The 25,441-nt window shown below is 46.3% G+C and overlaps 2 protein-coding genes across 3 annotated transcripts in view; one reads left to right on the forward strand and one right to left on the reverse strand.

Moving 5' to 3' along the window:
- Positions 1 to 1,339: 1,339 nt before the first annotated feature.
- Positions 1,340 to 17,742, reverse strand: TEKT1 (tektin 1). Its single transcript, XM_069946279.1, has 8 exons — positions 17,403 to 17,742; positions 15,549 to 15,764; positions 11,996 to 12,161; positions 11,576 to 11,704; positions 5,049 to 5,192; positions 3,094 to 3,316; positions 2,732 to 2,928; positions 1,340 to 1,529 (listed from the first exon to the last, which is right to left on the reverse strand). The coding sequence occupies exons 2-8, from the start codon at positions 15,736 to 15,738 to the stop codon at positions 1,370 to 1,372; spliced, it is 1,209 nt and encodes a 402-aa protein (XP_069802380.1). The 5' UTR covers positions 15,739 to 15,764; positions 17,403 to 17,742; the 3' UTR covers positions 1,340 to 1,369.
- LOC138767758 (tricarboxylate transport protein, mitochondrial-like) overlaps positions 17,480 to 25,441 on the forward strand; it is a 29,933-nt gene continuing 21,971 nt past the window's right edge. Inside the window, exon 1 of one of the 2 annotated variants that reach the window (XM_069945516.1) lies at positions 17,480 to 17,658. In XM_069945516.1, coding sequence (XP_069801617.1) covers positions 17,487 to 17,658 — 172 coding nt within the window. In that variant the 5' untranslated portion in view covers positions 17,480 to 17,486. Of the gene's footprint in view, positions 17,659 to 20,399; positions 20,617 to 25,441 lie in introns of those variants that run through there. The other variant, XM_069945515.1, reaches the window with a different exon arrangement.

Below are 25,441 nucleotides of genomic sequence, written 5' to 3' on the forward strand. Positions count from 1 at the left end.
AAATAAGTTCAAGGGAGGCCTGGATGTTTTACTCGATAAATATAATATTACAAGTTATGGGCATTAGATTTCTGGTGATATGCTGGTCCAGGGATTATTCTGATTGCCATTGGGGTCAGGAGGGAATTTTTCTCCCTGTGATGCGGCAATTGTCATCTGCCTCATAGGGGTTTCTGTAGGTTGAACTTGATGGAGTCTTATGTTTTTTTCAACCTTATTTGCCAAGAATTGCTCAATTCGCTGTAAAATAGCACAACGCTAATTAGACATTATTGGGGAGATTTATCAAACATGGTGTAAAGTGAAACTGGCTCAGTTGCCCCTAGCAACCAATCAGATTCCACCTTTTATTTTCCAAAGAGTCTGTGAGGAATGAAAGGTGGAATCTGATTGGTTGCTTGGGACAACTGAGCCAGTTTCACATTACACCATGTTTGATAAATCTCCCCCTATGTGTGTACATAGCCTTATAGATAGCTGTCATCAGAATGCTAATAATCTGAATAATACCCAGTTTTAGGGAGAATACCTGCACACTTGCAACATCTGCTGTCAGAGATCATTAGATGGTTGATCGGTCTATCATGAATTTCCACACTTTTTAAAACGCTAACTGGTCAATTGCTCTGCAGAGCTCGCTGACAGGACACAGAGCCACGACTAGTCACAGCCCAGATAACTAATTCACGTCTCTCTCCCTGCCTTGCGCACAGGATTAAAAAGCATTTTACCCGACATGAAGCCTACGGAGCCCGGAACCCCCCGACACCACAGGAGACCTGGCTGTGAGGTTTGTGCAGCCATTCTGGGAGCCCAATCAGCACAAATGTGCTGACTGGTTCCCTATAATTTCATAATACTTTACAGCAGTCGGAGCTTTGATATTCTGATACCAAACTCCAAATACTCTGCATAGACATACATTTATAACATACCGTTCTGTCTGCCTGCAGCTAGAGTGAACATGGGAGCTTACTGCACTAACGCTTCATATGCCAGTATTAATGCAGAGTGAACTCGGGTATGATGCTCCTAAATTTATTAAACCCCTTTATTTGCTTTGATGTGTGGTTTGTGAATAATAAAACGCATATAACACATTAAATACTATCCTCTTTTATATTTTATCTTGTTTTAGGATCTTAACAATAAATTCAGTATAATTACAGCTGTAAGTATAAATACAGCTGCTTTTCTGAGTCCATATTATAGTCGCAAGTGTCAGCCACACTGTGGGTCTGATGACTAACACAGAAAGCAGCATAGGGATCTAGGATCCTTTCAGCCATTACATTTGCCCTTGAGCAAGGACTTGCTGGGATGCAGAAATGCAACTGTATAACATTTATGATATGGACTTTATTAGAATCTAGAAGTTGTTAATTGAGATAGCTTCCCTCATCTGCATACAAATCACTTCATCGATGTACAGAGTATTCTCCTTGACTTGGATCTCTTCCTCTAGAGAGAGCTGCTTGCGGATCAAGCCTTTCAGCTCAGCTTCTGCCTGGCTCAGAGTCTCACGCAGTCTGTAAAAGAAAATATGTAACATTTTCTTCACCCATTACTTCACAAAATCAATGTCAGTTCTGTGCCCCCAAAGTGTACTATTAATGTGCAAAAATAGTAAAAGTGGATTGGTCTTTACCCTCCTTCCACTGCTGCACAGTAAATTAACGTCGCTGAAGCCTATGCCTGATGCTGCAGCGACGTTAATTTACGATCTAGGATGACACAGGCGCAGGAGCTGTGCCTGTGTCATCCGTAGTGGGGGAACCGCCGCAACTCTCAGCACCGAAACCGCGCTGGGCGTGCGGCCGCGAGCTCTGCCCCGTCCCCTCTCTCCCCTGCCGCTGTCACAAGATAGTAAAAGCGGCAGGGGGCAGACATATGGACATCAGCTTATGGGATCATTATGATCTCATAAGCTGATGACCAAAAACGACCTGGGCATCGATGCATCAATGACCCCAGGTCGTGAAAGGGATAAAGAAGCATTCCACATTAATTTTTTTTATCCCTCCCCTGCTGCAGGCTAGCGCATATACTTACCATTAATGATCAGTGTCCCATGATGCAGCTACATTCCATTCCAATGGCGCCGTTTAAATCCAGCAGGCGCCCGCATGACCTGGAAGGCCGGAGGTCAGAATGTCCAATGCATCTCTATGAAAGTGTTCTCATAGAGATGCATTGGAGACCCTGACTTCCGGCTCTCAATAGCCCTGACGAAAGAAGGCTCAGAAGAGCTGTGACAGTACCGATAGGACACCGATTATCAAAGATAAGTATATGCACCAGCCTGCAGCAGGTCGTGGAAATAAAAAAATTAGGGATGGTCCAAACCGAGTTCGGTTCGGGTTCGTACGAACCCGAACTCTCGGTAATGATTCCCGCTGTCTGCCCGCTCCGTGCAGCGGGCGGATCCAGCGGGAGGACCGCCTGGAAAACTGGGATACAGCCATAGCCATAGGCTGTATCCCTGTTTTCCAGGCAGTCCTCCCGCTGTATCCACCCGCTCCACGAAGCGGGCAGACAGCGGAGATCTGATGCCGAGCGTTCGGGACCATCCCTAAAAAAAATAATGTGGAATCCTTCCTTAAAGCCATGGGCCATGGTTAGAGCACCCAAGGGCTCTAACCATTTGCCTGTATGGTAGCTGTTGGCAGCTCTGAATGTAGTAATCTATCACACAGTAAAATTCCATACATGATCCTTATGGTTCACTTACCTTTCAACATTTGTAGTTATCTCGTGGACTTCACTGGCAAGTCTGTATTGTACGGGGTCACGACACAGCTCAACGTTGGGTCTCAGTGTTCTGGTCTCTAGACGAGTCTGAGCCACTTTGATCGGTCCTTCTTTATCTGCAATGGCTTTCTTAAGAAGTTCTATATTCTTTTCTTGAGAACTAATCTCATCCATAACCTTTTTAAAGAAAATAAAGATTTTATATACAATAAACCTTTCACTGTAGACTATGAAGCAAATCTTGAGGCGTGTAAGTGTAGATGCCAGAAGCAGTCTAGTTTACTGTAATCAATATGAAAATTAAACATATTAATTGCATACATAGTAATTATTCTATTTTACCTTAGCCAAGTGAACCTCTAGCTTGTTTTTTGCATCCTTTGTCTCTGCTACACGTTTTTTGAAGGCAAAATTGACTGTATCGCACTGCTTGTGCATGTCAGAGGCTGTTTCAGATAAGATGCTGTCAATCAGAGTCCGCAGGGCTACAGCATTGTTCCTCTGCTTTTCTGCTTTTTCTATGTTGGCGTTGCTGAAATCTTCCCATTCTTTAGGTGCTACTGAGCTAACAATAATTAAAACAAGACAATATTGTTAGACGTGTTGTCCAGATTCCTGATAGAAGCTAAATGTGTTTATTCTGTTCAATGTGTAAGAAATAAACATAGATCATCAAACAAACAAACAGCCCTGATAACCAAGATCTGCCTTCACTATGTAAATGTAAAGTACAGCTCCCGGTTGTATCTTACATTGTGCTCTATGGCTAATTGGAGTGCGGGCATACTCAAATGTGCCTGCATTCCAATTAAAATGAAGTGATCTTCACCTGGCCAATACTCATCACAACCAAAAAAGAAAACAAATGCTGATTTTTCGTAGCAAACAACTTATATATCTTTATTGAATATACATTAAAACCATTACCATAAAAAAGAGAGACAGACCAAACATTAAAAAGAACAGTGACTATCCTGGAGGTGTTTCTACAGTAACCAGATCACATATGCTGAGATCTCTGACCAACAACAAATGTCACAGAACAGGGGGATATATTCTCAAGAGTCACATAGTAGGGCACTATAATAAATATAATAAATAATAAAGTGCAAGTGCATTCAATTCATAGAGTCAACCTACAGATAATTGATAAATCTCTGATCCACCCTTCATCTAATATTATTTCCCCATCAAATCTAGAGATCCAGACAGTTAGATACCTTTTGCAATAATATAAAATGTGTATCCTCCAGGACGCCACCACCCCTGGTGTGGGTGGGGTGGTGGCGTCCTGGAGGATACACATTGTATATTATTGCAAAAGGTATCTAACTTTCTGGATCTCTAGATTTGATGGGGAAATAATATTAGATGAAGGGTGGATCAGAGATTTATCAATTATCTGTAGGTTGAGTCTATGAATTGAATGTTTTCTTTTTTGGTTGTGATCAGTGTTAGCTGTAGTGGCAGTGTAACGGCCGTTTGCAATGGACCTAGAATGACCAGCATGAGCACTTTATAGGAACACAGGCATTGCATGTAGACGAAACCGTGAATTTAACCTGGCCAATACTGCAGTATTGGCCGTTGACATCTAAGACATTGGCTGTTTCACACGGCAAGCAGCAGCCGTGTCAAACAATGTCCGATGTTCATACAGCATGTGAACATGGTCGTAGGCTGTATCCATGTTTTCCAGGACTTCCTAGGTGCTGCATCTAACTTCTTCAGAGTAATCAAATGAACAGAGTCTGGGTTTGGACAAACTCGAATATGCATAAAGTGTCATTGTCGTTTAATTTTTTTTTTTGCAGAAATCAATAGTCCAGGCGATGTTAAGAAACTTTGTAATTGGGTTTATTAGCCGAAAAATGCATTTTTATCATGGTTCTCATGGAGAGGGGAGGGGTGGAGAGAAATGAGGCACCAAAACAGGACAACAAAGAGTTCATAGCTACATCACTATCTCCTCTGAAGTCCTCTGACCTCTGAATACCAGCTTTTACACAGGTCCCGCTCTGTAATCCTTCGTTCTCTGCTCTCTGCTGGCGACTAATCTCCCTCCGCCCCCTCCCATCTCCATAGGTTACACAGGGTTATATATGTCATATGAATGGGTTTTGGGTTATCCAACATTTCACAGGGGAAAACTGCAGACCACTACATTACTTATTACAGGTAATATCTTACTAGATTTCTACATTATGCACAAAGTAGCCAATTGGATGCTTTCTATTTGTGTGCATTACTTAACAAATGCATTATAACGCAACATTGTTTGCTGTGCCATCTCTTACTTTGCCTGGACTGTTACCACACTGGATGCATATGCAATGTCCGGGGTGTTGTTGGTTAATGTGCTGCAGTGATTATCCAATTTCAGGGCTTCAAACTTGTCTTTTAGATCCTTCTCCAGTGCATATTTAGCTGAACGGCTCAACCTGCACATATTAGAGAACCAATGGGTCATCAGTGTGCAATGGTACATAAAGGAATCAGAGATTCGGAAAATTGTATAGTGTACAAATGCAATCGCTAGAGGTACACCTAGAAAACAATAAGCCATACACTGTTATATGGGCCCCTATAGAGAACAACTAGTGCAACCACTTGAGCAGTTTGCATGGAAAGCTATCAGATATAATTTTTCCAACACAGTTTAGAAAATAATAGTAGTAATTTTTTATCATTCATTTTTTTTTTTTATTGAAGCTTTTCCAAAAAGAAAAAAACTTTAAAAAAAAAAAAATACAAACGCGAAAATAACAGTATATATTTAAGGTGTCTATGGGCAAATTTTATGACCATATACAGAACATACAGTAAATTCCACATTGCTATTCTGCCCCACTCTGTTGCATGCTACATAATTTAAAAATGGAATGAAACTGCCGATACACATAGATAATGGATGAAATGAATAAAGTGGATTTTTAACATGCTTTATCATATGATCAGTCTCACTATTGAGCTATTTTTATGTAGAGGTTGGAGGGAGGTAGCTGTTGATAATAGATAAAAGGACTAAACTATTGCAGTGCTAGAACATCTGAAGCAACCCTCTTTTATGCCCTTCTTGGTATTTGCTTAACCCTTAGGGGACACAGCCAGTTTTCATTTTTGCGTTTTCGTTTTTCCCTCCTCGTGTATATAAGGCCATAGCGCCTGCATTTTTCCACCTAGAGACCCAAATGAGCCCTTATTTTTTGCGCAACTAATTGTACTTTGCTAAGGCAGATGTAATTTTTGCCTAAAATGTGCCGGGAAACCAGAAAAAAATTATATGTGTGGTGAAATTGAAAAAAAAAAACGCATTTCTTTTATTTGGGGGAAATGTGTTTTTACGCCATTCGCCCTGGGGTAAAACTGACTTGTTATGCATGTTCCTCAAGTCGTTACGATTAAAACGATATGTAACATGTATAACTTATATTGTATCTGATGGCCTGTATAAAATTCAAACCGTTGTTAACCAATATACGTTCCTTAAAATCGCTCCATTCCCGGGCTTATAGCGCTTTTATCCTTTGGTCTATGGGTCTGTGTGAGGTGTCATTTTTTGCGCCATGATGTGATCTTTCTATCGGTACCTTGATTGCGCATATATGACTTTTTGATCGCTTTTTATTACAATTATTCTGGATTTGATGCGACCAAAAATGCGCAATTTTGCACTTTGGGATTTTTTTGTGCTGACGCCGTTTACCGTGTGAGATCAGGAATGTGATTAATTAATAGTTCGGGCGATTACGCACGCGGCGATAGCAAACATGTTTGTTTATTAATTTATTTATTTATTTTTATTTATAAAATGGGGAAAGGGGGGTGATTCAGACTTTTATTAGGGGAGGGGGTTTTGTGTTATTAAAAATACTTTTTTCTTTTACTTTAGACATATACTAGAAGCCCCCCTGGGGGCTTCTAGTATATGCACTCTGATCTCTCATAGAGATCCATGCAGTATAGTTATACTGCATGAATCCATGAGATCGGTGTTCTATTACTTTTGGCTGCTGCAGCCAAAAGCAATAGAATGCCGAGCCGGGATCAGCGCCATTACGGAGCAGACCCCGGCCCGGTATGGATGCAGGGATCGCCCCCCCGCAATCGCGCCGCAGGGGGGCGATCCCCCCACTAGACCACCAGGGATGTATAACCGCAAGTATTTAGAAGCAGCTGTCAACTTTGACAGCTGCTTCTAAGTACTTAATTAGCGGGCACGGCGATCGGACCGTGCCCGCTAATAGCCGCGAGCCCGGGCTACTCGCGGCACCCGGGATCGCGGCAGTTCAGAGGGTGGTCGCCGCGCGACCCCCCTCTGAACTCCCATAGCGGCACGAGGACGTTAAATAACGTCCTGGTGCAGCTATGGGTTAAAGTGTCACTGTTGTTTAATTTTTTTTTTTTTTTTCAGAAATCAATAGTACAGGCGATTTTAAGAAACTTTGTAATTGGGTTTATTAGCTGGTAAATGCATTTTTATCATGACAAATCAGCTTGAAGCTCTCCCCCCTGTCTTCATGGTTCTTTTATAGAGAGGGGATGGGTGGAGGGAGATGAGGCACCAAAACAGGACAACAAATAGTTAATTTACTGCTACATCCCCAGGCTATCTCCTCTGAAGTCAGCACTGACCTCTGAATGTCGGCTTTCACACAGGTCCCGTGATCGCTGCAGGCTGTCATTAACGGTCAGGGCCGGGCTGTTCACTGCAGCCGGCCCCCACCTGGTATGAAGCGCACTCCGCTCCGGAGTGCACTTCATAGCTAAGGACTTGCCGGTATGTCCTAGGTCGTCTAGGGCAGTGCCTCTCAATTCCAGTCCTCAGGCCTTACCAACAGGTCATGTTTTGAGGATTTCCTTAGTATTTCACAGGTGATATAATTATACTCATCAGGTATTAACAAAGGTGTCCTTTGCATGAGATAGCCTCAAAACATGACCTGTTGGTGAGACCTGAGGACTGGAATTGAGAAGCACTGGTTAAGGGGTTATCCAGCGCTACAAAAACATGGCCACTTTTCCCCCTACTGTTGCCTCCAGTTCAGGTGCAATTAAGCTCCATTTAATTCAATGGAACTAAGTTTCAAAACCCCATCCAAACTGGAAACAGAAGGGGGAAAGTGGCCATGTTTTTGTAGTGCTGGATAAACCCTTTAACCCCTTAACGACATCGGGCGTAAATTTACGCCCTCGCGCCCTGGTACTTAACGCATCAGGGCGTAAATTTACGCCCGATGTTTCCCTGATCGCTGTGTGTTCGCACACAGCGATCAGGGAAGATGGCCTGCTATAAATCATAGCAGGCCATCTTAGCTTCTCGGCACGGGGGGTGGTTAACACCCCCGTACTTGCGATCGCCGCTGTTGGCTGATCAATTCAGATCAGCCAATAGCGGCGATCACCGATGACCCGGAAAAAATGGCGGTCGGTGCTGTCCGAGGACCGCACCGACCGCCATTACTGTAAAAAGTAATGGTGGTCACGGTGCCACCGCCCCGATCGCCGTGAACGGCCAGCCGGTACCGGCCGGCCGTTCACGGCGATCTGGCCGGTGGCACGGCGATCAGAGAACACAAAAATAGTCAATACCTGCTCTGGACCCCTCAGCTAGGTAGCTAAGGGGTCCAGAGCAGGTATTTGTACATTACTCACCTGTCCCGGGGTCCTGATCGGCGTCTTCCAGGTTCGCGGCGTCCTCCGTCTTTCCATCGAGTCTTCGGCTATTTCCGGCGGTCCCCATCGGCTTTTTTCGGCTCCAGCCTCGTCTTTTTCCAGATTTTGCGCTCTGCTGCCCTCTAGCGGCTGATATGTGTAATACACTTATCAGCAGCTACAGGGATGTTCAGAATGTAGAAAAAGGTTTTTTTTTCCAAATTTTTTTTCTTTCTATTTTCCGCACCCTATCGCCGCTGAGTGTTGATCAGCATCGCACGAAAGTGCGCTGCTAATCAGCAACTCCTCCTTTTTGGCGTAGGGTGTTTTTTTTCTATATACTACTGCCATGGTCTGCTGATAAGTGCCGCACATAAGTGCGGCATTTATCAGCAACTCCTTTGTTAGCGTAGGTTTTTTTTTTATACTTACTGTAAAAAAACACGTAAAAAACACTACATTACACCACACTACACTACATTGAATAAAGTTTGACACTATACCACTACATACCCCATATACCAATCCCCGTATAAAGATGGCCCCCTGGGTGTTTTCGGCGTCGGACGCATACGTTATTATTGCCTCCGACACTGAAACAGCTAGTGAGGATGAATGGAGGGGATCCTTCTTTCCTCCATTCATCCTCATCCTCATCATCCAGTGACGTGTCTGGGGGTAGCGTAGCGTACGCTGCCCCCCAGACACGTCTTTTCCGCCAGTACCGTCCCAATAAGAGATCACGGTATGGCGTGAAATTCTACAAACTCTGAGAGTACCTCAGGGTACACTTACAGATTTAGGGTACGTGCACACTGCGGAATGGCGAAGGATACCCCTTTGTGCATTCCGCAGCTGGCACCCACCGGCGGACTGATGCAGGCGCGCGTCTCCCCCTGTGTCATAGACTCCATGTGTTATGCACGGGCGGATTTCATCGTCCATCCAAAGAATGAACACGTTGGACGGAGAGCGGAATCCGCCCGTGCATAGAATGGAGTCTATGACACGGACGGAGACGCACGCCCGCATCAGTCCGCCGGTGGGTGCCAGCTGCGGAATGCACAAAGGGTTATCCTTCGCCATTTCGCAGTGTGCACGTACCCTTAGAGTGTATGAAGGAAGGGACACCCAAATCCAGCCCCCAGATGCCCCCCCCCCATCCTCGGAGTTAATGGGAAGATCGTCCGGGAACTGATCTTCCCACTGCTGGATAAAGGTTACCACCTGTATGGGGATAACTTTTATACCAGCACCCCCTCTTCCGGTCCCTCGCTGCCCGAGCTACTGTAGCTTGCGGCACAATCCAAAAATATCAGAAGCAGTAATAGAGCCCTAATATTTAGCAGCCATGGAGCAGACCCAGCGCTTCTGGATATGAAGGACCCCGTATCGTACTAGGACAACATTTTCCAGGTGACGTCCCCCACACTGGAAAACAGGAGACCCTAGAAGAAGCACAGAGTGTGGCATAACAGGGGGATCAGGAAGGACACCATTTTCCAGTGTGACGCCTGTCCTGATCCCCCCGGCCTCTGCATACTGGATCGCTCCAAGGCGCACCACACGTCATTGGGGTTCTACATTATCTAAATTCTGTCCCTTATACCTATTTCAGGGGTCACGTTGATCTGGGGATTATTCTGATCGCCATTATGGAGTCAGGAAGGAATTTTTTCCCTGTGATGAGGCTACTGTCGTCTGCCTCACGAGGGTTTTTTGCCTTCCTCTGGATCAACACAGGTTGAATTTGATGGACACCTGTCATTTTCAACCTTATAAACTAATAATTGGCCTAATACCCCCAAATAAATTAGAATTGTCCCTTTTCCCCAGCTAAATAGGTATGGCCGCCATTCCCATTAGAGGATGCCATGATTCAATTATAAACCCTCTGTGCTGCCAGGGCAGTAGAAACCCCCCACAAGTGACCCCATTCTGGAAACTACACCCCATAAGGAATCTAACAAGGGGGGCAGCGGGGATATGGCCCCCTGGTGACAGCCACATTTGGGACGTGAAAATGAAAAAAAAATTGTATTTTTTATTTTCTCGGCACATGTTCTACGTAAGTGCCCGGCACCAGTGGGGTCCATACGCTCACTGCACCCCTTGTTAGATTCCTTATGGGGTGTAGTTTCCAGAATGGGGTCACTTGTCAGGGGTTTCTACTGTCCTGGCAGCACAGGAGCTTTGTAATTGCGACATGGCCTCCATCCTCCATTCCAGCCTCTAAATGGCGCTCTGTCCCTTTGGTGGCTTGCCCTGTGCCCATATGGCACATTATGCCCACATGTGGGGTATTTTCGTACTCAGGGGAAACTACCCTACACGTTTTGTGTTCATTTTCCTTTTTAACCCCTTGTGGAAATGGAAAAAATCAAGGCTAGACCAACATTTAGTGTAATTTTTGTAAAATTTTTACTCTAAATCATTAATCTTGTCATGATTTTTTCATTTTCACAAGGGGCTAAAAGATTAAAAAAAACACTAAATGTGTAGCGCAATTTCCCCTGAGTACGGAAATACCCCACATGTGGACATAAAGTACCATGCGGGTGCAGGGTAAGCCTCCGAAGGGAAGGAGCGCCATTTGGTTTTTGAAGGCTGGATTTGGATGGAATGGATTTCGAGGGGCCATGTTGCATTCAAAAGGCCCCTGTGTTGCCAAGACAGTTGAAACCCCCCACAAGTGACCCCATTCTGGAAACTACACCCCACAAGGAATGTAACAAGGGGTGTAGTGAGCATATGGACCCCACTGGTGACAGGCACAAATGTGGAACAATGTGGCGTGAAAATGAAATATTACATTTTTTACACTATAATGTTGGTTTAGCCTTGAATTTATCATTTTCACAAGGGGTTAAAAGAGGAAAAAAAACGTAGAGTCCGTAAATACCCCACATGTGGACATAAAGCGCCATGTGGGCGCAGGGCAAGCCTCCGAAGGGAAGGAGCGCCATTTGGATTTTGGAGGTTGGATTTGGCTACAATGGATGATGAACGCCATGTCGCATTTACAGAGCCCTGCTGATAACTATTAAAAAGCCATCTGCCATATTGGTTTCAGTAGTTGACAACACTTCAAAAATCAAAAATCCCCCCCCCCCCCCCCCCCCCGAAATCTGTGGTGAACAACAAGGTAAGTTTGTGATGTGAAACGTACCTGATCTGCTCAGTAATCTGCTCCAGTGTTCTCTGCAGCAGAGCCATCACTCCCTGGATCACTTCCACCTCTTTGATAAGCTCCCGCTCCACCTCATCATGAACCAGATCTATACCAACTCTTTTCGCTCTATAATAAAGTGATCAGGATGTTAAACATACGCTTTGGCAGGTTGGACAGCAGAAAGACTGCAAGAATATATATATGTATTTTTATTTTACATTATGGGTATTTTAAAGCTACCTCCGTATCATCATCTGACGTGACACTGACACATTCGTAGATAATACTCTACCTGGTCCACAAATGAAAACTCTGTTCCCAGAAATTAGAGGCCTAAGCACTTTATCTATAAGCCTCTTGGTGGTCTCAAAATGTCAGTAGCTTCTTATGGAACTCTGAATACACTGCAGTCATTACCTTTCTACTAGACATTGTTGTGCTATGGACAGTGGCTCCATGCAGCTCTCTAGTGCTTTTTCCAGACGGGTCTTATATGCCAGCAACTGTTCTATATCATTTACTGTGTCTTCAAGCTTGTTGTCCAATTCTTTCTTCCAAAACTGGATCTCATCCAGCCTCTGCTCTGTGGAGATACATGACACTTATACAGAACAGGGGTGTACGCAGGAATTTAACTATGTGGCTGTACAAAGTAAAGTCTTACAAACTCATGTCCCATCTAGAGGATAGGCCACTGATATTAGATTGAAGCAGGTCCAAATTACAAGAATTCTGCTAATCCACTGATAGAGGAGGCCATTTTGCTTGTGCGAGCACGGTGACTTCTTCAATGTTTACAAGTGCTCTTTTCCTGCAAACACAACACTGTCTGTAGCAGTTGTGCTAGATACTGTTATCCTATTTAAAGGACAACTCTGGCTAAAATGTATTTTTTATATGTTATTACATAAGGAAAGTTAGACAAATTTAAACAAATTCCTAATATACACTCATTGTGGGAAACGCACATATACAGCTATTTTCCTCAATTTAGTAGATCAGGCAGACTTCTCAAAAAACCGTGGCATCACGAATCAGAGAAATTGTAATTCCTATGAAGAGTCCAGCAGGGGGTACAGTCAGGGCCGTCTTACCCATTGGGCAGGGTAGGCGGCTGCCCGGGGGCCCTTGCGTCCTAGGGGGCCCCTGCCCTCTGGGACACACCTGTATTTTTTGCTTTATAAGACGCACTTATAAAACTAAGTGCGTCTTATAAAGCGAAGACGGCTTCCAAGCAGTGCTGAGCACCGCAAGGAAGCCGTCCTGCCCGCCCCCTCTATTGCAGCTCACTATGCATATGCATAGTGAGCGGCCCTGAGCCACCCCCTCCGCCCGCCCCTTCTATCGCTTCTCAGCTGATAGCCGATCAGAAGCCCAGGAAAGTGCAATGAGCAGCACTTTCCTGGGCTTCTGATCGGCTCAGCTAAGTGGCGATAGAAGGGGCGGGCAGTCCAGGAACTCACCCGTCCGGCGGCCCCAGCAGCTGATGTCTCCTGTCAGCGCGCTCCCGACATCCTCCGGCACAGGCAGCGGGGTACAGAGACGCTGCCTGTGTCCTGGATGTGTCGTGCAGCCGGACACTTCCGGCACAAGCAGTCTCTCTGTATCCCGCTGCCTGTGCCGCAGGATGACGGGAGTGCGCGCTGCCGGGAGAGGAGCTGCTGGGGCCGCCGGACAGGTGAGTAACTTGTTTGTTGTTTTGGGGGTCACTGGCTACTATGGGGGGCACTGGCTACTATGGGGGCACTTGCTACTATGGGGGGCACTGGCTACTATGGGGGGCACTGGCTACTATAGGGGTGCTGGCTACTATGGGGGGCACTGGCTACTATGGGGGCACTGGCTACTATGGGGGGCACTGGCTACTATAGGGGTGCTGGCTACTATGGGGGCACTGGCTACTATAGGGGTACTGGCTACTATGGGGGGCACTGGCTACTATGGGGGGCACTGGCTACTATAGGGGTACTGGCTACTATGGGGGGCACTGGCTACTATGGGGGCACTGGCTACTATGGGGGGCACTGGCTACTATGGGGGGCACTGGCTACTATAGGGGTACTGGCTACTATAGGGGCACTGGCTACTATGGGGGGCACTGGCTACTATGGGGGGCACTGGCTACTATAGGGGTACTGGCTACTATGGGGGGCACTGGCTACTATGGGGGGCACTGGCTACTATAGGGGTACTGGCTACTATGGGGGGCACTGGCTACTATGGGGGGCACTGGCTACTACGGGGGGTACTGGCTACTATGGGGGGCACTGGCTACTATGGGGGGCACTGGCTACTATAGGGGTGCTGGCTACTATGGGGGGCACTGGCTACTATGGGGGCACTGGCTACTATAGGGGTACTGGCTACTATGGGGGGCACTGGCTACTATGGGGGGCACTGGCTACTATAGGGGTACTGGCTACTATGGGGGGCACTGGCTACTATGGGGGGCACTGGCTACTATGGGGGGCACTGGCTACTATAGGGGTGCTGGCTACTATGGGGGCACTGGCTACTACAGGGGTACTGGCTACTATGGGGGGCACTGGCTACTATAGGGGTACTGGCTACTATGGGGGGCACTGGCTACTATGGGGGGCACTGGCTACTATGGGGGGTACTGGCTACTATGGGGGTACTGGCTACTATGGGGGGCACTGGCTACTATGGGGGGTACTGGCTACTATGGGGGGCACTGGCTACTATGGGGGGCACTATATGGGGGAATTGGCTACTATGGGGGGCACTATATGCAAAGATGGGGGGGATTTGATGGCGGCGGTTGGGGGGGGCCCAATTCGCACCTCTGCCCAGGGGCCCATAATGCTGTTAAGACGGCCCTGGGTACAGTATATGGAGAAATTACATTGTAATTTTGCCACGAGTTGCAGTCATCCATAGCAGCTTGTGCACTCACCGGGTGGCAGGAAGAGGCTTCCCGGCACCCATCCATCAGGCACCAGCTCCCCTAGCCCCCCCCCCCCCCCCCCCCCCCCCCCCCCGTCCATCCCACCGGCCACCCTCCCCTAGCCCCCCCCCCCCCCGCACCCATCCATGCTGCTGGCCGCCCTCCCCTAGACCACCCGCACCCATTCATCCAGGAGTCCGCGCTCCCCCAGACCCACCACACCTGTCCATCCCACCGGCCGCCCTCCCCGCTCTCTCTCCCGCTGCACAAACATACTGGCCTCTTCTATCAGCTGATCCGCAGGGGCCTGGCAGTCTGATCTAATGCTAAAGGGGTTATCCAGCGCTACAAAAACATGGCCACTTTTCCCCCTACTGTTGTCTCTAGTTCAGGTGCAGTTTGCAATTAAGCTCCATTTACTTCAATGGAACTGAGTTATAAAACCCCACCCAAACTGGAGACAACAGTAGGGGGAAAGTGGCCATGTTTTTGTAGTGCTGGATAACCCCTTCAATGGGTCATCAAATTCTAAAGCCCCTTATATTCAGTCAGGGAAGGTGCCTAGGATTTGATGATGTTTAGTGTGTACAACTAGGTTTAGGTAACCTGATGAGATTTTACAATTTGGCCAGTCTCATAGGAAAATAAAGTGATGAGGATCATGACACTGAGGCAGTCCAGAGGTCTGTAGTCATTATAGGCGTTTATAGAATATCCATAAATGTCTTACAAATGTAAGTCCCAACATGGGGGTCTGCTTTGCCACTTGCAAATTCCCACATTCTTCCTATACTTATATAGACAAGTGTCTGTACTTGTGCACACAGTACAGCTCTGAAGAAAAGTGAACTATAGTATAATACTGAGTTTAGCCAAACATTAGAAATAGAATAGAATAGCAGTTTGAGCTCAGCAGGGACCTGGGCTGATGTTGTGTTGGGTAAATCGGAGCAAACGGTAAGGTGAAAAGCTGTGCTAATGCTTTTGGCTGAAGTGTCCTTTGAACATAGAGTTCATAGAAGATCTGCTTTGCCAGTCTAGTCACTAATACACAAGTCCTACCTAACTTCTTGTTGACATCCTTTTGCGTTTTCTGTGTTGTCTTTTCAATCTCATCAACTAGTCGCTGACTTTCAGCTACTAGCCTTTCAGATCTTGACCTCTGAACCTCGGCGCTGGCATACTGGGTCTGGTTAGCAAGGCTCCACTCCTTAGGTAGGAACTTTGGTGGAAGTTGGACAAGCCTGGCCATTGTCAGCTGTGCTGTGAAATCTGGAACTAGAAAGAAAAGATTGTGTTTCTGGGAATACAGGTATATACACCACATGATGGGAATACAGGAAGTATATACACCACATGATGGGAATACAGGTATATACACCACATGATGGGAATACAGGTATATACACCACATGATGGGAATACAGGTATATACACACCACATGATGGGAATACAGGTATATACACCACATGATGGGAATACAGGTATATACACCACATGATAGGAATACAGGTATATACACCACATGATGGGAATACAGGTATATACACCACATGATGGGAATACAGGAAGTATATACACCACATGATGGGAATACAGGAAGTATATACACCACATGATGGGAATACAGGTATATACACCACCATATGATGGGAATACAGGTATATACAGCACGTGATGGGAATACAGGTATATACACCACATGATGGGAATACAGGTATATACACACCACATGATGGGAATACAGGTATATACACCACATGATGGCAATACAGGGATATACACCATCATATGATGGGAATACAGGTATATACACCACCATATGATGGGAATACAGGTATATACACCACATGATAGGAATACAGGTATATACACCACCTGATGGGAATACAGGTATATAAACCATATGATGGGAATACAGGTATATACACCACATGATGGGAATACAGGTATATACACCACCATATGATGGGAATACAGGTATATACAGCACGTGATGGGAATACAGGTATATACACCACATGATGGGAATACAGGGATATACACCACATGATGGGAATACAGGTGTATACACCACATGATGGGAATACAGGTATATACACCAACTGATGGGAATACAGGTATATACACACCACATGATGGGAATACAGGAAGTATATACACCACATGATGGGAATACAGGTATATACACCACATGATGGGAATACAGGTATATACACCACCATATGATGGGAATACAGGTATATACACCACCATATGATGGGAATACAGGTATATACACCACCATATGATGGGAATACAGGTATATACACCACCTGATGGGAATACAGGTATATAAACCACCTGATGGGAATACAGGTATATACAGCACGTGATGGGAATACAGGTATATAAACCACGTGATGGGAATACAGGTATATACACCACCTGATAGGCAGATAAAGGTAACCGGCTATCCATGACATCACACAAGTGACAGAATAACACTGAGACAATGGGATAATGTTCCCTGCTCACCCAGTGTATGTGTATAGCTGCTATGTGACTACAGGCTGCAGTGTGTCTATGTGCACAGCCCAGTATATCCCCTGTCACACTGCACTGGGCCTATACATGTATTCTACCAATCTCTCACTGATTTGTGCACTTAAAGGGGTCTTCCACTAACACCATGTGTCACCTCTCTACAGCATAGTGGGTCGGTGGGCTGTGGGACCAGTGCCCCAGACAGCAGGCGGTCATACTGGTCCATTACATACATGTATCCCCCATACACCGGGCACCCTGTCCCTATCAGTCACTATGTGCCCCACCATACTGCCCCATATAAGCTGCACGGAATAAGCTTAGTCTTTCTGTATATTTTTCTCTTGTTATTTCTCAAGAGGTTCTGCAGCAGCTGCTCCCCCGGATACCTGGTGATGGCCGCTGTGAGGATTCCTCCTTTTGCCTCCCGTTCTCAGCCGCTCATCTCCTTGCAGCCAAACAAGGCGGTTACCATGGAAGCGGGGAGGACGCGTCTCCATGACAGCATGGGCGTGGCCGCGGCTTCCTCCTCCTCCCGCGCTTTGCATACTGTGAGTGGCGTCAGTGACCGCCCCGTGTCCCCTGCCGGTAGTCTGTGTGCTCGGGGGCTTCCATTGTTTGTGCTCAGGTTATCTCCAGCCGAAGGTAAACAAGCGACAAATGCCGCCGATCCTTGTCTGGGCTCCAACATGGCGGCCGCATTGTCTTCTCTATCAGCACAGCAGATTACTGGAGGGGTTCACACCATGCGGTCATCACTCAGCAGAATGCAGCAGATAGGGATAGAGTCACTTGTCCCAGACAAAAGCTGCTTTAATTTTTGCGTCAATAAAGTTTTTTTTATTGAATTCCAGACCCCCACCCACTGCAGCAATATAACTCTATCCTGTGGCCCCTCATCTGTGGCAAAACTACAGCTCCCATCATCCTCCTCCTGCTTGGAGAGTAGTGCTATATATCACTAGTGCTCTCCAGCTGTTGTGTGGGGCATGCTGGGAGTTGTAGTGCACACAGTGCAGTATGGGGTATCATACAATCTATTGGCTCATGCTCCATGGGCTTCAGACCTCCTCTCAGGCAAGCCACAGGGAGGACTCTCATGCGCTCAGTGCCAGTAGGCCTGAAGAGACTGGCTTGTCACACATCTCAGTGAGTATTGGCAGCTTTAGGCTGTGTTTACACATATTAAAGGGATATTCCACTCAAACATAACTTTTCATATGTTGCATTCCATGTTGAGGCTAACAATTCCTTCCATACTTGTTATTATCTATTCGGTCTCCTTCCTCCAGTTCTGAGCTGCTGCTTTCTGCCGAAAACACAAAAATCTGTGTGTAAGCTTTTCTCGTCTCTCCTTCCTCCCCCCCTTCCCTTCTAAAACAGTTATTGTATACAAGTCCCTGGCAGGCTGTATCTGCAACATTGTAGCTTCTTTGTAATGCTGGGAGGGTTATGGTACTTTTACACGGAGCGATAATTCACCTGATCGCACGATTAACGATTCCGAATGAACAATGTGTTTTTTATAACGATCAGAGTTTAGATGGAACGATACGGAAAAATCGTTTTGCGATCGCTTAAGCCTATCTCACACATAGGTGACATCGGTGAAAGACTGTTCACACTGAACGACCTGCGAATTTTTAGCGAACGACGATTTGAGAACTTGTTGAAAGAGCAAAATTAACGATTTCTCGCTCGTCGCTTGATCGTTCGCTGTGTTTACACGTACGATTATCGCTCAGATGCGGTCGTTATTGTGCAAATTCGCACGATAATCGTTCCGTGTAAAAGGACCATTATTCCCAAGTTGCTGATAAACAGGTCCTGCCCCCTTCACAATCACTGGAGTAATGAACTTCATTATCACTGGAGTAATAAACTTCATTAAATAAATGTTTACGTTTTTATTTATACACTATGAGGGTACATTCACAGGCGGACATTCTGAGCGGAATCCCTGCCGCGGACTCCACTTGGAATCCCACCTGCCTCACTGTCTCTATGTTATGTACAGGGCCTCACTTCTTTGGGCGTATTCCACTAGAGAAGTCCTATAGAATTCTGTTTGAATTCCGCTCAAATTCAGCTCCTAGTCTGCCAGGGCTGCATAGGGGAATGTGCGCACAACGGAACCCGGGAAGATCACCCACCACGGATTCCACAGCTTGTCCCTGCTCGCATCTCCGCCTGTGTCATAGACTCCATTCTTTGGTCAGGCAGATTCCGCCGTTCCCCCGATGAATGAACGGATTCTTTCTTTGCATTGCACAGGCAGAGATGCACATGGTCGGGAGCGGGGGCGAGCTGCGCAATCAATGGTGGGTGATCCGCCTGGGTTCCAGAGTGTGCACATACCCTAAGGCCCCGTTCCCACTGAGCAAAACTAGCGGAATTCCGCTCATAATGGGAGTCTATGGGAGGCGCGCGCTCCTGCCCTGTCCGCGCTGAAGAATGAACATGTTTATTCTTCGGTGCGAACAGAGCAGGAGCGCGCACCTCCCATAGACTCCCATTATGAGCGGGAGGCTAACGGCATTCCGCGGCGGACAATTCCGCCAGTTTTGCTCAGTGGGAACGGAGCCTTAGCGAGGGATTTTAAGCAGAAAACTTTCTTCTTTAATTTCTCACCTATTGCTCAGTGTGCATGGGCCCCAAGGCTTGTGTAGCCCTGCAGTTCCTGACACCGACATTGGTGGCAGCAGAGAAGCCCATATCGCCCCACTGCTAGCAGCCACCATATAACAGTATTCTGTATAAAGAAAAATCATACTCTAGCCTATTTTGCTAGGAAAAAAAAGAATAGGGTAGTGGAGCTGAAGTAGTCGGTAATTGCTGGGCGTCTGGGAAGGCAGTGGCCATCTACAAGCAGGATACATGATATATACATGGGCGCCCTCCTTGTCACGTATAGGTATGACCGGGGCTATGGCGGGCTAAGCAGCGCCCGGTAACCGCCCATCAGCAGTCACTATCACCACATCAGGTGTATGAGGTGACGAGGCACAGGAGGAGACCGGCTATCAATCACTCGGCCCCTCTTTCATCTTCTCGTCTGGCCTTATCTAACACCAGCCAATCAGCAAATCGCCATAGTACACACCCAGCCAATCAGGTGACAGGTCCCTCCCCTTTACTCCCAGTCCGCAAACCACATAGACGATACACAGGAGTGACCGAGGAACCAATGAGCGCCCTCCGCCTACTGTTTATTAATAAGCCTCGTGTACAGGAGCGGCTACTCTTACAGGGGGCGTGGTCTTTACGGTCATATGTTATTTAATATTCATGAGTGGGTGTGGCTGTATTGCCATGAATCAGTGTTGTCAGGCGGGGAGACCTCCTGGCATATTAATAAAGGGGGCGTGGCCGGGCGCAGGGTCTTTGCTGCTCGGTGGTCTCTGTAGTTGTATTCCGGCGCTGCCGCCTCCTCCGCAGCCATGTCTTCCATCTTGCAGCCGTTCACGGTCACAGAGGGGCCCTGCGGGTTGTCGCGGACTGCAGTGAATGGAAACAAGCGGGTGGTCCCCAGGTCCTTGGCGGCTGCTGCTCCAGGAGGAGGGCGAGGGAAAATCACACACCCTGGCAAAGCCATATTGGCTGGTGAGTACTCCCCCTCCAAGTCTTTTATGGCTAAGGTCAGAGCAGTCATGATCTATGTGTTTACCCCGGGTGGCACATGATGCCAGGCTCCCTGCACAGTGCCCACACTCACCTCTTATGCCTAAGAATCACTTAGAAACGCTTTAAGTCCTTGAATTGTTCCTCCTGTTCTTCTGTTTCTTCATTTAGGGAAAGTTTAGTGGCAAATTATAGTGCTGACATTACAGCTCACCCAGCTTTCCCAGACTTCTGAAGGACAGTGCAGCAATACACCAGGGATGGAGCTCTGTATAGCAGGTCACATCCACTTGGCAGGTGTCTGTGAAACCTGGGTGGCACCCCCTTTGGGGTCTTTAAAGGGGTATTCCGCAGAAACACAATGAGACTAACAATTCCTTTCATACTTTTTGTTGTGTATTCAGTCTCCTTCCCCCCCAGTTCTTAGCTGCTACTTTCTGCTTAAGACACAAAAATCTGTGTATGAGCTTTTCTCTCTGTCTCCCCCTCCTCCTCCCTCCCTTCTGAGATAGCTTATGTAAACAAGTTCCTGGCTGTATCTGCAGCATTGTAGCTTCTTTGTAATGCTGGGAGGGACAGAATAACCCTCCCAGCATTACAAAGAAGCTACAATGTTGCAGATAAAGCAAGATCAAAGGATCAAAAGTTATGTTTGAGTGGAGTACCCCTTTAAGTTGTGTCACGCAGCTTTCTCAGACCCCTAAAAGGCAGTACATTGGTTTTCCACCTGTAGTTCTTCCACTGTTGCAAAACTACAACTCCTATCCTGCACTGACAGCTGCAAGCATGGTAGGAGTTGTCACCGGCACCATGTATATGCTGGAGAACCACAGGTTGCAGGGGTAGATCTCTGTATACCAAGTGAGATATACTTGTCTGGAGTCTGGGAAACCTGGATGACCTCCCCTGGAGGACTTCTTGTGATGTTCATAGGGGTGTACCCAACTTTCTCAGATTCCTCAATAGCAATGCAGCAATACAGTAGGACATTGTCTCCCAACCTGCAGCACTCCAGCGGTTTGCTTAACTACAACTGAGGTTGGCCAAGCCTGATGGGAGATGTAGCATTGCAATAGCTGGAGAGCCACAAATTGGGCAATACTAGTAAGCAGTGGATCTCTGTACAACAAATCAGATCTACTCATCAAGAGTCTATAAAATGGAGCAACATCCTATATGGGACCTTTTAAGATTGTCATTGCCGTGTCACCCAGCTTTCTTAGACTCCTGAAAGGCAATGCAGCAATATACTAGTGGGGATGGCTCTCTGTAAGATCTACGTGTCAGCAATCTGTAAGATATGGCTATAATGAGGGTCGTAGGTCACCCAGCTTTCTCATAAGTCAGAATAACATGTCTGGAAAAAAATCCATGACTGATCTGTAAGTGTATCTCCACATCATGTACCCTACAGCAGTGTTCCTCAACTGTGGCCCTCCAGCTGTTACAGAACTACAACTCCCATCATGGATGGACAGCTGTATGGTGGAAATGGTAGTAATGCAGTAGCTGGAGAGCCACATGTTGGGGAATACTTACAGAATGGCAGTTCCATACACTTTAAACTGTATTCTGGGTGTGATTTAATGAGAACCTGTCAACACTCCTGACCTGTTTAGCATATACATGGACGTGAAATATCAATTCTGGAACATCTTTTCCTATAGTTCTGTGATGTCCACTTTCTCTGTTATCCTTACTAGAAATCTATGACTAAATAGCCAACTGGGTGTTACCAGCTGTGGGCATGTCTCTACAGTCTGGCACTGTCAGCTCTGATTGGATAGTGTCACATAGCGTAGGGACACCCCACTATCTGGTAACACCCAGTTGGTTATTTAGTCAAAGATTTCTAGTAAGGATAACAGAGGAATGGCACATCACAGAGCTATAGGAAAAGATGTTCCAGAACTGTTATTTCTTGGGATTTTTATTTATTTGCTAAAACAGACAGGTCAGGAGTGGTCACAGGTCCTGTTTAAGGAGGTAGCTACAAATCTACTAATAAATAGTATAAAAATGACTTTTTTATGACTAATTTTGATGAGTCACCCTGTTTGTGTGCCAGATATCCTGGATGTTTACAAGTGCTGTGCACTAAATATAGAACCAGAGACGTCTCATCACTAACTGCCAGGGCATGCTGGAAGTTGTAGTTTTGTAACAGCTGGAGAGTCCCAGGTTGGGGAACCCTGGTGTAGTAGTAATAGGACAAGAAGCAGTAGGGGGACACTTGATAGTGATAGAGATGTAAACATTCAAGTAAAGCTTATATCATACATGGGAATGTTGTAGTTCTAAGGGTCTATGTACACAGAAAGATTATCTGCTAAAGATTTGAAGCCAAAGCCAGGAATGGATTTGAAAAAAGGAGAAATCTCAGGCTTTCCTTTATGACCTGATCTCTGTTTATAGTCTGTTTCTGGCTTTGGCTTCAAATCTTTGGCAGATAATCTGTCAGATAATCTTTCTGTGTAAATGGACCCTTAAAATTTGCGGTTTATGCTGCTCCACCCTGTGTTCATATTATGTATTGGGGGGGGGGGGGGGGGGAGAGACGTGACAGTCAGACGCCGTTTGTTGTTTGCTGAGGTCCGGAGCCAGGCTTGTGTTATGCATATCGCTCTCTTACATCTCAGAAGCTGCAAGACTAGTAAGCATGGACTGGGTGGGGTTGATTGACCGCTTGTCTCCAGGCTAGACTACTTTATTTGTCACACTCCCTTGATACATTTATTTGTCAAATCTGGCTTCATGTTACAAAACAAGGTTACAGATGTAGTAAGATGAGTGTGCACTTTATTCACCCGAGTTTAGGACTATTGGAGGGATAATAGCACCCTGATCAGATTTGAGTTCTCCTTTTGAAGTCCTATGGCTGTGGTTCACATGAAGAAATGTTATTTAAATTGGCTCATATAATCCCTGGAAATGACAATTCTATCCCTGATGGCTTCTTTAATCCCTAATAAAAGGTTGACTTTTTATATTTGGCTTTAGCCCTCAGCAAACTGGCTGATCTGACTGACCAGATGAAGCTCGGCTTGGCCATCCAGTGTTTATGACCATATAGGACTTTAATTAGTTACTACCTCTTTGGTGCCTCACCCAGTGGTATAGAGTATGGAAGGAATTGTTAGTCTTACCATTAGCAGCAACACATCAAAAGTTATGTTTGAGCGGAATACCCCTTTAAGCCCTTGAGGCTGTGTTCACACTTGCGTTACTACATGATTTTGCAGTAAATAATCATTTAATTGCCGTCCAGCCGTCCTTCATTTCATTACTGCAATAAACTGCTGTGTGCGAATATACCCTGAGGCCATCTCCACACATGCATTTTTATTGCGTTACTGCATCATTTAATTGCAGTAAATGATGAACACCCAGCTTTAGACAATGTAGATAATGTAACATAATAAGCAAAAAAAACACAAGATTTACAAAAAGTACTCCACTTGATAATGAGATAATGTAGGAAATAGTCATGTATGTAACCTGGGAGCCACTGTGCCTTTCCACATGGATCAGACCATTGGACCAATGACTCTGCAGCAGCAGGAATCCTCCCCCACAGTTCTCTCTTATCACTGACCCCTCCCCTAGTTGGTATCTATCCAAAATTGAGGGGATTAGAAGGAACTTGACTTGCATTCTCTGCCAGGTTCTAACAAGACAGGAGCTTGCGGAAACTTTTGCAGAGTGACACAGGACTTAGACAGGATTCACAGCCTATTCTTCTTTCTGGATGAATATTGACCTGTGTGGCTGATAATTGTCCTGTAACAGGACCTTAAAGGAGAAGTCCGGCCAAAATTAATTTTTGATATGTTGTTACTTATGAAAAGTTATACAAATTTCTAATGTACATTAATTATGGGAAATGCACATATAGGGCTATTTCCCTTAATTTAGTAGATCAGGAAGTGTTAGAATTCTCTCAGATCCAGTAACGTCACGACGAAAGGTGTAATTCCTATGGAGTGTCCAGCAGGGGGCGCTCTCTATATAGAAGTCTATGGGACTTTATTGTTTCTATGGGTGTCTATGTAATGTAATGTAGTGTACAGGGCAATATTGAATGAATACATCTATGGAATACTTTGGGGAGCAAGTGTCCCTGCTCCCCAAAGTATTGCATAAATGTATTCATTCAATACATTAGGATATCACAGTAAGCCCGCCGATCCGCCGCATTCCCGCCGATCCGCCGCATTCCCGCCGCCCGCCGATCCGGACCATATACACTGAAGTACAGCTCCCATCATCTGCTTATAGTATGAACAGGTGATGGGAGCTGTAGCTGGGTAATGGATATCACTTGCCACTGATGCCACTGCTTATGCCGCCGGGCGCAGGGGGGGGAGCCGCTCAGTACACAGGATACCTTCTCCCTATAGCACTGCTGACTCCCTGCCTGGCCGCCGCTCTCCGCTCTCATATACCGGCTCCCGATGCTTCCTGGTGTCCGCACTGATGCATCCGGAGCCGGTATATGAGAGCGAAGAGCGGCGGCCAGGCGGGGAGTCAGCAGTGGTATAGGGGGGAAGGTATCCCGGAAGAAGGAGGAGGAGGGGGGAGCGCTCCTGTGTACTGAGCGGCTCCCCCCCTGCACCCGGCGGCATAAGTAGTGGCATCGCACGCAAATGATATCCATTACCCAGCTACAGCTCCCATCACCTGTTCATACTATAAGCAGATGATGGGAGCTGTAGTTCAGTGTATATTCGGCGGGAATGCGGCGGATCGGCGGGCTTACTGTGATATCCTAATGTATTGAATGAATACATTTATGCAATACTTTGGG

This window comes from Dendropsophus ebraccatus, chromosome 11 (assembly GCF_027789765.1).
Source record: "Dendropsophus ebraccatus isolate aDenEbr1 chromosome 11, aDenEbr1.pat, whole genome shotgun sequence".
Taxonomy (NCBI): domain Eukaryota; kingdom Metazoa; phylum Chordata; class Amphibia; order Anura; family Hylidae; genus Dendropsophus; species Dendropsophus ebraccatus.